This window comes from Littorina saxatilis, linkage group LG13, assembly GCF_037325665.1.
Source record: "Littorina saxatilis isolate snail1 linkage group LG13, US_GU_Lsax_2.0, whole genome shotgun sequence".
Taxonomy (NCBI): domain Eukaryota; kingdom Metazoa; phylum Mollusca; class Gastropoda; order Littorinimorpha; family Littorinidae; genus Littorina; species Littorina saxatilis.
Window position 1 is genome coordinate 41,255,563 of NC_090257.1, and position 12,181 is coordinate 41,267,743.

The 12,181-nt window shown below is 46.6% G+C and overlaps 1 protein-coding gene across 2 annotated transcripts in view; it reads right to left on the minus strand.

The window, feature by feature from the left end:
- LOC138945765 (dynein axonemal heavy chain 2-like) overlaps positions 1-12,181 on the minus strand; it is a 155,923-nt gene that overhangs the window by 81,428 nt on the left and 62,314 nt on the right. For both annotated transcript variants that reach the window (XM_070317277.1, XM_070317276.1), the window contains 8 exons: positions 7,657-7,837; positions 5,937-6,075; positions 5,209-5,426; positions 4,008-4,106; positions 3,712-3,837; positions 2,367-2,666; positions 1,682-1,975; positions 254-434 (listed from right to left, as the gene is read on the minus strand). In XM_070317277.1, coding sequence (XP_070173378.1) covers positions 254-434; positions 1,682-1,975; positions 2,367-2,666; positions 3,712-3,837; positions 4,008-4,106; positions 5,209-5,426; positions 5,937-6,075; positions 7,657-7,837 — 1,538 coding nt within the window. The remainder of the gene's footprint in view (positions 1-253; positions 435-1,681; positions 1,976-2,366; positions 2,667-3,711; positions 3,838-4,007; positions 4,107-5,208; positions 5,427-5,936; positions 6,076-7,656; positions 7,838-12,181) is intronic.

A 12,181-nucleotide genomic window follows, 5' to 3' on the forward strand; every position in this document is an offset into this window, starting at 1 on the left:
ATGGCTGGGACTGAACAATTGGCCTTCAAGGGAAAAGAAGTTGCTGAGGCACACTTTAACATACGCACATAGAAACACATGGACAGACATGGGCAGACAAACTGACTCACGAACACAAACACACACACAACCCCCCCACCCACACACAAACACCGTCCAACAAACCCCCCCCCCCCCACCCACACACAAACACCGTCCAACAACCCCCCCACACACACACACACACACAGAGCACACACACAAAGCACTCTACCTGGGTTCATGGTGATGAAGATGCCACAAGACCAGACAAGGTCAATCTCACGACCTTCAAAGACGAAGCGTTCAGAGTTGGCGGCCAGGGCGCTGAGAATGGACAGGATCTGCTGGGCCACCACCGACAGCACCTCGATGTTGATACGGTTGAACTCGTCAAAGCAACCCCAAGCTCCAGTCTGCAAGTAATAAGCGTCAAGAGTTACCAACAGAAAACTACATGACCCTCCTATTACCGATACTTTCACCTTGAAAACTACCTGTCACAATGATGTTGGGTAAAATTGTTCTGTTTTTAAATCAAAAAATCTATCTGAAGTCAAGAGTACATCTAATTTTTGCCATTAACAGAACCAGATTTGTCACTATCCGAGTTCAACTGTCAAATCCTACACCAGTCCCAAATCAGACTTTGCATAACTCTCACTTACTGGTGCTGTCGAGTAAATTTAGAGTGCTTACTTCCCTTTGTTTCTGTCCCACATCCTACACCAGTCCCAAACCTGTTTCTGATTGACTCTTACTGCTGTTGTCTGCATATGAAGAGCATTTATTTATCTTTTGTTTCTAATAAGATCATGTGATTGTGTAGCTGATACATAATTAACCCTAATATCTCCAGAGCGCCCAATCCCGCCTACTCAAGCTCCCAAATGCACATCCCTGAAACACCTGCTATACACAATGCTACCTATGACACATATCTGTTTCCATTTCTTCTGTCTTTCTTTAAAAAGCGGATTAACACTCAAGTCCTTGACGGGCGCTGTGGCGGGGTGGTAAGACATCGGCCTCTTAATCGGAAGGTCGAGGGTTCAAATCCCAGCCGCGGCCGCCTGGTGGGTTAAGTGTGGAGATTTTTCCGATCTCCCAGGTCAACTTATGTGCAGACCTGCTAGTGGCTTATCCCCCTTCATGTGTACACGCAAGCACAAGACCAAGTGCTCACGGAAAAGATCCTGTAATCCATGTCAGAGTTCGGTGGGTTACAGAAACACGAACATACCCAGCATGCTTCCTCCGAAAGCGGCGTATGGCTGCCTTAATGGCGGGGTAAAAACGGTCATACACATAAATTCCACTCGTGTAAAAACACGAGTGTACGTGAGAGTTTCAGCCCACGAACGCAGAAGAAGACTCAAGTCCTTAATGGCAAAAAAACGTAGGACTTATAATATTAATTTTACTACTACTGTCTTTCTTCCTAGCTTATAACCACGTTATGTCCCAAAAAGACACTAGTTCTGGGGACACAAAAACCAAGTTAGCATAGCATAGCATAGCTGTCTTTCTGCGATGTTTAAGCATTTATAAGTTCAGAAAACTTGTAGCAGTTACTTTGCTACAATTTTTTCAAGTTTGAAATTGACAGTTACTTTCCACGCAATAGGGGTAAATGGGCTGCGCTTGAAAACTGTTCCCTTACCTGGGCCAGACCAGAGAACATGCGTCCCATGGACTTGTAATCCAGTCCCTCGGAGCAGTTGACGACGATGACGTACATGCCGAGTGCTTTGCCCAAGTCCTTGGTTGTCTCTGTTTTGCCCGTACCTGCCGGCCCCTTGGGACTGCCGCCGCGATGAAGGTGAAGGGCGGTGGTCAAAGTCATGTAGCAGCGGTCAGTGAGGGGCGTGATGACCAGTCGGCCAGAGTTGCCCAGGTACTCGTAGCCGTACTGGAACTGGGTGTTGGTCTGCTTGACCACACAGTCGTCGTACTCCTGAAAACATAAAAAAGAAACTTTCAAACACTTTCCGCGTAAACAGGCTTTATTACCATTTGTGCATATCCATATCCACAAGAAATGCAAATGCTTATGCGACTCACCTTTGTCATAATTAATATGAATCAGAAACAATCAGAAACAGCTGTCGCAATATAACCTTGAACGGTTGAAAACGACGTAAACACCAAATAAAGAAAGAAAGGATCAGAAACACACTATCTGCATGCACACACACAATTTGTGGTGGTTTTTTTCAAACCAATTTTCAAACCAATTTCATTACAGAATTGACACAAAATAAAAATGAGTATGTAAATGGCAACCAAATAATGAACAAGAACAAATCAACTCCAAAAACACATAAATATTAAACAAGCCAACAAACCTTGTCCCAGTAGACACGCAGCTGGCTCAGCCAATCAAAAGCGTTGATGTCGTTACAGCCAGTCTTGATCAGCTTCTCGATGATGTCACGGGCGTGCACCTCAATGGTCACCAAGGCGACGACCTTGAGGCGCTGGATCTTGGTGAGGTTTCCGCGGATGGCCTCGGAGAACTTGTTGAGCATGATGACCTGCTTCTTCTTGAGGCTCTTGAGTGGGCGCTTGTCTCCGCGCTCCTTGGTGCTGGTCAACGCCTTGGTCACGTCCTGCGTCCACTGTATCTGACTGGCCGTGATGCACATCTGCAACAACACAACCCATCAACGTACAGACAAGATCACGAAATTGTATACAAGCCTAACAACATGACCCCTCAAGACTGTATACAAGCCTAACAACATGACCCCTTAAGACTGTTGAAAATGCTGAAAATCGGCCAGTTTGCAGCAAAATCTCCTACCTAAGCTGGATTGTTTACTACAAAAAGAGCAAAATCAATAAACAAGAAAGGTAAGTTGTTGGAACGTTGTTATTCAATAACAACGTTCCAACAACTTACCTTTCTTGTTTTTTTATTCTGAATTTTGGAACGTTGATTTACAGAAAGAGCAGGCACTGTTTCTACATGTGAGATCCACCAATCCTACCATCTCTTACCTGTATAGCTTAGCGTTGTGTTTAGCATACTCTTAACAATTCGTCACATCTGGATCTAGCTCACAATGATACACAACTGGAACAATTCCCATAAGTATGACAATTAATGCTTGGTGAGTGAGCTGAAATATTAAGGAACAAAAATCAGGTCTTCAAAAAGGAGTTTTCAAAAAGAGTTTGTTTGTTTGTTTGCTTAACGCCCAGCCGACCACGAAGGGCCATATCAGGGCGGTGCTGCTTTGACATATAACGTGCGCCACACACAAGACAGAAGTCGCAGCACAGGCTTCATGTCTCACCCAGTCACATTATTCTGACACCGGACCAACCAGTCCTAGCACTAACCCCATAATGCCAGACGCCAGGCGGAGCAGCCACTAGATTGCCAATTTTAAAGTCTTAGGTATGACCCGGCCGGGGTTCAAACCCACGACCTCCCGATAACGGGGCGGACGCCTTACCACTAGGCCAACCATGCTGGTTTTCAAAAAGAGGTCAAACTACAAACATTATAAGCAAAAAATCTGAGGAACCAGGGTTTTAAAAAAGCAAAAAAGGGGGGGGGGGGGGTGAGTCTTCAATCAAGAAGTTTCCTCTAACTGCCAGGTCCTCACATTATAGGAGAAAATGGAATCTGCTGAATGAAAGCGAGTTGCACAATGGTCAAGCCTGCAGTGTGTAAGCACGTACCTGTCCGGGCCACTCCTTGATCCACTTGTCACGTTTGGTCAAACTCTTCTTAAGGGCCAGGCGACAGTTCTTCAGCACTTCCTTCAGTGTCCATCGCATCGTCTTCTCCACATCACACAGCCAGGCCTGTACCATACACAGCAAACATTAGTGCATGTTTAAAGAAAATTTAAGTGTGTGTGTGTGTGTGTGTGTGTGTGTGTGTGTGTGTGTGTGTGTGTGTGTGTGTGTGTGTGTGTGTGTTTGTGTGTCTGAGTACCTGCAAAAGAAATATAGAAACTGTGTGACCTACTGACCTCCACGGGGCCCTCAAGATAGACAGCGTGACCAAACTCGACGTACTCTCCTTCCATGGACGTCATGCCCGCAGCTTCCCACTTCTGTGTCAGACCCGCCTGCAACACAAACCCAACAATTATAAAGGATAAACGAGAGCATGTACGAGGATGTATGCGAGGGTGCGGGTATGGATATGTGTGGTTTGGGTTATGTGTGTATTGATGTGTACTTTTATGTGTCTATATGTTCTGGGAGTGTGTTTTTATGTGATGTTATCTCGTACACGAGCCAAAAGAAAAATGTCTGTTTGTTGCATTCATTGAATTGAATTGAATTGTATTCACATCAACCCACAAGTCATCAATTCAGCATTAGTTCATAGACAATATAACTGCTCATAAGAAGTTATCACGAAATCAGCCTGAAACACAAACCCACAACTGTATTCACATGGGTCTACAAATCACCAACCATCAATTTCCCCACCAAATGGACAGAGTGGAGCAACTGTGAATGAACAAAGTGTCCTGACCTGCCACTGAACCATGTACAGTACAATGTGTCCTGACCTGCCACTGAACCATGTACAGTACAATGTGTCCTGACCTGCCACTGAACCATGTACAGTACAAAGTGTCCTGACCTGCCACTGAACCATGTCCAGTACAAAGTGTCCCGACCTGCCACTGAACCATGTACAGTACAATGTGTCCTGACCTGCCACTGAACCATGTACAGTACAAAGTGTCCTGACCTGCCACTGAACCATGTACAGTACAATGTGTCCTGACCTGCCACTGAACCATGTACAGTACAATGTGTCCTGACCTGCCACTGAACCATGTACAGTACAATGTGTCCTGACCTGCCACTGAACCATGTACAGTACAATGTGTCCTGACCTGCCACTGAACCAGGTACAGTACAAAGTGTCCTGACCTGCCACTGAACCATGTACAGTACAATGTAGCAAGTGTGCTCTATTTTTAACCCATACCATCAATGAACACCATTCCCTCAAAATTGGTGTATGGCTGCCTAAATGGCACCGTAAAAATGATAATACAAGCAAAAACCCACTCATGCAAAATAACCAAGTGTACATGGGAGTTTCAGCCCATGAACGAAGAAGAAGAAGACTGAATACCCCCCCCCCCCCCCCCAGATAATGCCAATTATGGTGAGTTTGAATTAAGGAAAGCAGCAACAGCTCCTTACCTTGCTCATCTTGAGTGACTTGATGTTGTCGAAGCACTTCTTGAGGTGGGGCTGAACGGCCTCAGGGTTCTTGGACTGACCCAGGATTTCCAGGAGGTCGTCGTTGGACAGGAAGTAGAATCGCGGGAAGATCTGGCGCTTGGTCTCCAGGTACATGTCCAGAGACTTCTGGATCTCTTCCAGCTTGGTGTTCATCTCGTTCAGCTGCTCCAGGATACCTGCAGGGGAGAGACATGCAAAATGAATGGATCATCTTTGGTGGACACACACACAGCACGACAACTGCGCATAAACCACAAGCTCAACAGCAATGGCGGCCCTATGCTCCACAGGGAGTCTACAGGAATAAGTCAAGTAAGTCAAGCTCAACAGCAATGAGAACACTTCTTCTTTGTTCATGGGCTGAATCTCCCACAATCTTTTACGTGTATGATCCTTTTTACCCTGCCATTCAGGCAGCCATATGCTGCTTTAGGGGGAAGCATGCTGGGAAGTTTCAAGTTTCTATAAACCACCGAACTCTGACATGGATTACAGGGTCTTTTCCATGCACTTAGTCTTGTGCTTGCGTGTGCACTTCAAACCAACAGGCAGTGAATTTTCAATGAAATAATAAGCTGATCTATACATATACACACATGTCGCATGCACTTAGAGTGCTTACTTCCCTTTGTTTATCACATCTCAACAGGCAATGATATATGACAAGAAAAAAAAGTTGATGGTACCAGGGTGGTGCGTTCCTCGCAGTGCGTTCTTCCCGCTGTTGAGTCGTGTCATGATCTCTTTCCAGCTCTTGTTGACCCCGTCAAACTCAGCCGACTCTCTGGGAAGCTGCTTCCTGATGTCTTCCCCAAGGAAGATGTTCTGAAGATTAAACACAACAATCTCACTACCAACTGCACAGCAGAAGTCAAATCATGTTATCTAGTCCTTGATAGGCACTCCAACAAGGCCTGTAGGACAGCAAGCTGCATAATCTCTCACCACTGAAAGCAGACGTCAAAACCATTCTACGCTCCCTAAGAATCACACTTTATTTATAAAATCTCTGTGCTCAGTATCTTGAATTTGTTTTGAAGACACTATATTCAATGAAATAATAAGTTGATCTAAATTTTTCTGAAGCAGTCATGAATCTGCCCAGTAGATCAGTCTTGTCGTGAATTAAAAATCTGTGAACTATATAAAAAAAATTAAAAAATCTTATCCTTAGAAGATCAACTTAAGATCTAAACTGCTTAACAACCCCACATTATGCACATGTCTAGTATCATAGTTGTAGTAGTTTAAAGGCAGAGCCCTCCCAGTGTAAAACATTGAGCTCACCATCTCGGGTCTGGCCTGGCTTTACATAGTACAATAACATCCCTCCTCTTGGAAACATCAAAAATCTCCAGCACAGTTGCTTTCTATGCAAACTGAACATTTGTTGACTGAATTAAACTTTGAACGGATACTGGTGGTAATCTGTGAAATTCATTCATAAAAAAATGTGACTCTGCACAAGATGCAGTCAGGATGTTGTTATTTTGGTATGGGTCCAAGCAGAGGGATGATCTACAAAGTAAAAGCCAGGGCAGGGCAGGGCAGGGCAGGGCAGGGCAGGGCAGGGCAGGGCAGGGCAGGGCAGGGCAGGGCAGGGCAGGGCAGGGCAGGGCAGGGCAGGGCAGGGCAGGCCAGGGCAGGGCAGGGCAGGCCAGGGCAGGGCAGGGCAGGGCAGGCCAGGGCAGGCCAGGGCAGGGCAGGGCAGGGCAGGGCAGGGCAGGGCAGGCCAGGGCAGGGCAGGGCAGGGCAGGGCAGGGCAGGGCAGGGCAGGCCAGGCCAGGGCAGGGCAGGGCGCAGTTCATCAGAAGGACTGTGCCTTAAAGCTCAAGGAGAAAAAAGCAAACACAAACACAAACACAAGCACAAGCACAAGCACAAACACAAGCACAAGCACAAACACAAGCACAAGCACAAACACAAACACAAGCACAAACACAAGCACAAACACAAACACAAGCACAAGCACAAGCACAAACACAAACACAAACACAAACACAAGCACAAACACAAGCACAAGCACAAACACAAACACAAGCACAAGCACAAACACAAACACAAGCACAAACACAAGCACAAGCACAAGCACAAGCACAAGCACAAACACAAACACAAGCACAAACACAAACACAAGCACAGACACAAACACAAGCACAAACACAAACACAAGCACAAGCACAAACACAAACACAAGCACAAACACAAGCACAAACACAAGCACAAACACAAACACAAACACAAACACAAGCACAAACACAAGCACAAACACAAACACAAGCACAAACACAAACACAAGCACAGACACAAACACAAGCACAAACACAAGCACAAACACAAGCACAAACACAAGCACAAACACAAGCACAAACACAAGCACAAACACAAAATAAAATCTCGACAAACCTCCAGGTACATCCACTGTCGCTGCACAGTCAGCAGCATTTCCGTCACCTCCAGAATCAGTGACAGAGTTCTCTCCCATTGGTCCACTTCCTGTTCAAACGCCTTGACGAAGCGAGATGCCTTCATGGTCGACAGTTGCACCTGGTTTTCTTCAAGGGCAGCGAACACGTCCTCTGTGCTCCTGTGACGTCACACACAAATACACAATCACAACCATGTGGGGAAGAATGCTTATGACAAGATCTAAAAAAAAAAAAGGAAGTTAGTTAGTAAGTTAGTTAGTTGTTGCTTTTTGGGTCCAGCGGACCATATAGGCCAAATCAGAACCCCAACAAGGGAAGTAAGCGCTCCTGATATAAACTACAGTAAGTGAGAATTATGTTAAATTATCAGTATCCTGGGCTGACGTGCACGAAGAACTACTGGGTTCCACCCAACTGGGAGGGAACAAGCCACGAAGAAGACATGCAAACAAAATGTACAGATATGGAAACAAAAATGTTTCCAGTAAGTGAACGATTCGTTCGGTCCTCAATCAAACATTCTGTTGCGTTATGCGTAGCATACATTCAAAGATTCAACATAAAACACGGAGTCTTCGTTCCATGTGCTCGTATCTTTATGCAGGAAGCAAGAGAGAGGAAGTGGGGAGAGTAGTCTCCCTGTACATCGAATAGCCTGGTGCTCACAGTCACACTGTTGCGCAATAACGTAACATCCCTCTTTGTTTAAAGAAAATTCGAGCGCTTAGTCAAATAAACAAAAATCCAAAATAACACTCGAATCCGAAACGATTTCCGAAACGATACGCGTACGCGAATTCGACACGACATTCTAACGACGGACGAGCTCGAAACGAATTCAAAACAATACCGACTTTGAGTATTAAGAGTCTGTATAATGTTCATTTCATTGCTGTTTCCGTACACGCGCTTCGAATCATTTATCGGCGATATATACAAAGTCTTTCATCTTGGGGCACTTGACTGTACGGCCAGATCTGGTGCTGACTGGGATCTTGCTGGGGCTGGACGGCTTCACCGGAGCCTCTGGTTGATGTCGCTGCGGGGTCATCTTCGCCGGCGGCTGTGGCGTAGTGGTGGTCTCAGTAGCAGTAGGGCATGGTGTAGGTGGCGGTTGCTGCGGGCGATTGCAGGCGGAGTCAGCTGATGGTTCTGGGCTGGCGCTCTCAGCAGTCTTCTTCAGGTGGACTCTGTTCCGACGGTACAGCGAGCCGTTGGCCTGTATCTCGTATGACCTATCATCGAGGCGCTTGGTGACGACAGCTTTCGTCCACTTCTTGTGGCCTAGAGTAAAGGGCTGCATACGTACAGTGTCGCCTTCTTCAAGAGGGGGTAGGTCTTTGGCTCCTTTGTCGAAGTTGGTCTTCTGCTTCTTCTGGTGTGCACGCAGCTTCTTTTCGGCGTCTAAGTCTACCTTTGGTTTCAGGAGTGTTGCTGTTGTTGGAAGCAGTGTTCTGGTTCTTCTGTTGAAGAATCGCTGTGCTGGGCTAGTCCCGGTCGCTTGGCTAGGAGTGTTCCTGTAGTTCAGTAGAGCTAGGAACTGGTCTCCTTCTTTGTTCTTCCTCAGCAAAGCCTTGAGCTGTCTCATCATCGTCTCCCTCTCCATAGTCTTGACTGATGATTCAGCTTTTCCGTTTGCTTTGCTGTTATAGGGACTTGACGTTCTGTGTTCGAAGTCGAAAGAACGTGCGAATTCTTGAAAGTTCTCCGAGGTGAATTGTGGACCGTTGTCACTGACTAGAATGCATGGGGAACCATAGCGGGCAATGTGTGCTTTCAACTTCTTGATGACGGTAGAGGAAGTAGTGTTCTCAAGTCTATCAATCTCCCAGAAGTTGCTGAAGTAGTCAGTGGTCACCATATAGTCTTTCCTGTCGAGTTCGAAGAGGTCGACGCCTACCTTCTCCCACTGACGAGAAGGAAGTTCATGTGGCATGAGAGTTTCTGGCTGATTGGCGCTTTGGTAAGTGTTGCATGTTTCACAGGTTGAAATGAAGTTCTTAATGTCTCCCGACATGCCGGGCCAAAACAGACACTCTCTGGCTCTCTTCAGACATCCGTCAATTCCAGAATGAGTAGAATGAACAGCTGTCTTCATCTCTCCACGCATAGACTCAGGAACGACGACTCTTTCTCCTTTAAAGATGAGTCCATCTTGAACTGTCATTTCGTCACGAAAGTGAAAATAAGGAGTGAGGGTGGCTGGTAGATCGTTTCTGTCGTCCGGCCAACCAGTCATGATGGTCGTCTTGAGAAGCTGGAGGTTTTCATCGTTTTCCGTCCTGGCCTTGAGCTTCGCCAGTCTTTCCTCCCGGATGGGCAGGAAACTCACCATATTGACGAACTCAAAATCCTCTTGACGGCTGGGGGCATTGATGTATGCTCGTGAAAGCGTATCAGCGAGGTGCATCTCTTTTCCTTTCTTGTAATGGACAGTGATGTTGTAGTTCTCGATTCGTAGCATCATACCTTGGAGTCGCCGAGGTGCGGCAGACAAGGGTTTTTGGAGAATGGCTTCTAGAGGCTTGTGATCGCTCTCTATTTCAACTTGGCGCCCGAATGTGTACTGGTGGAACTTCTCCAAGGAGAACACTATGGCCAGCATCTCTTTCTCGATTTGAGCGTACCTAGTTTCTGTCTCTGTCAGTGCTCTGCTGGCGTATGCGATCGGGCGGCCATTCTGCATCAAGACAGCACCAAGTCCGGTCTGACTTGCATCACATTGGATTGTGATAGGTTCTTCAGGCTTGTAGAAGGCTAGCACTGGAGCTTCTGTCACTAGCTTCTGTACTGCTTTGAACGCTTTCTCATGAGTCGGTGTCCAGGTCCAGACCACATCAGTTCGAGTCAGTTGTCTGATGGGTTCCAAAACGTCAGACAGTTTCGGCAAGAATTTTGCCAGGTAGTTGACGAATCCACAGAAGCGTCGGACACCTTCCACGTCTTCTGGTTCCGGCATCTTGAGCACAGCCTCGACCTTCTCTTGGTCGATCTTTAGGCCGTCCCTCGTCACGAGATGACCTAGGAATGAGATTTCAGCTCTGTTCAAGTCCGCTTTTTCTCTGTTTAGCCTCATTCCTACTTCTCTGCATCTCTGAAACAATCTGTGTAGGTTTCGGTCATGGTCTGCTTGAGCTGTCTCATCATCGTCTCCCTCTCCATAGACGATGATATCGTCAGAAACTCTGATCACGCCATTCAGTCCTTCTATGGCTTGATCCAGTCGTTTCTGAAAAAGTTCACTGCTGACGCAGGTGCCGAAGGGTAGTCGTTTCCATCGATAACGACCATACGGAGTCTGGAACGTCGTCAGCAGGCTGGATTCTTCGTCCAGATGTACATGCCAGTATGCGTTGCTCAAGTCGAGTTTGGAGAACACACGGGCATGTGCTAGCTTTGGTAGGATGTCCTCCAGGACAGGCAGAGTGTAGTGTTCCCTTTTCAGTGCTTTGTTAAGCGGTCTCGGGTCAATGCAGATGCGTAGACTACCAGATTTCTTCGTGGCGACTACCATCCTGCTACACCAGCTTGTAGGCTCTTCAACGGTTGTGATCACTCCACTCTTAGTCAGTTTATTCAGTTCTGCCTTCACCTTTGACTTCATGGCAAACGGCACTCGACAGGCAGGCGAGATGACTGGTACCACTGTATCATCAACTTCAAGATGAACGACCCCAGGTAGACTTCCTACACTGTTTTCAAAAACATCAGCAAAACTTGCGAGTTGGTCTTGCTCAACGTTCATGATGCTCTCGAGGTTCTCGTAGTGTACGGTGATCAGATTCATATCCTCAGACGTTTTCTTCCCTATTAGCGGCATGAGGTCTTCATCAACTACTACAAACTCAGCTGTGTAGTGTTTCTCATTCTTTGGGTTTGTCAGTGTCAACTGTGTTTTCCCCAAGGGTGTAATGACTGTCCCGTCGTAAGTATGTAGCTTCGTCTTGGACTGAGTCATGAACTTGGTTTTCTTCACGTATTTCTTTGGCATGACATTCACGCTCGCACCGGAGTCAATCTGACAGACTATGGTTTTCCCATCCACTGTCATCTCAGCTTTGATGATTTTGCTCTGGCGGCATCTGCTTCCATTCACTGCAAGCAGAGTTTCATCTTCACTACTGTCAGTTTCATCAAATCCAACTGCATTCACTTTCTTTGGTTTTCTGTGTTTCGCAGTTGCACACACCACTCCGAAGTGATTTTTCTTCTTGCAGACCTTGCAGGTTTTCCCCCATGCTGGGCACAGCTCTTTTTTCAGAGGGTGCTTTTGTCCACAAAACTTGCAGTTGTGGATAACTTTCCCGAAGTTCCGGCTTTGGTTTTGCTTCTGAGCTACACTGCATGCTTCTGCAGTCTCATCTTCCCTTTTCAGGGTCCTTAGTTGCTGTGATGTGGCTTCTGCGGCCCTACACATGTCGATGCACAACTCAAGGCTCAGATCTGCTTCTTGGAGTAGTCTTTTTCTTGTCGAGCTGTCTCGGATTCCTAAGACAATCCTG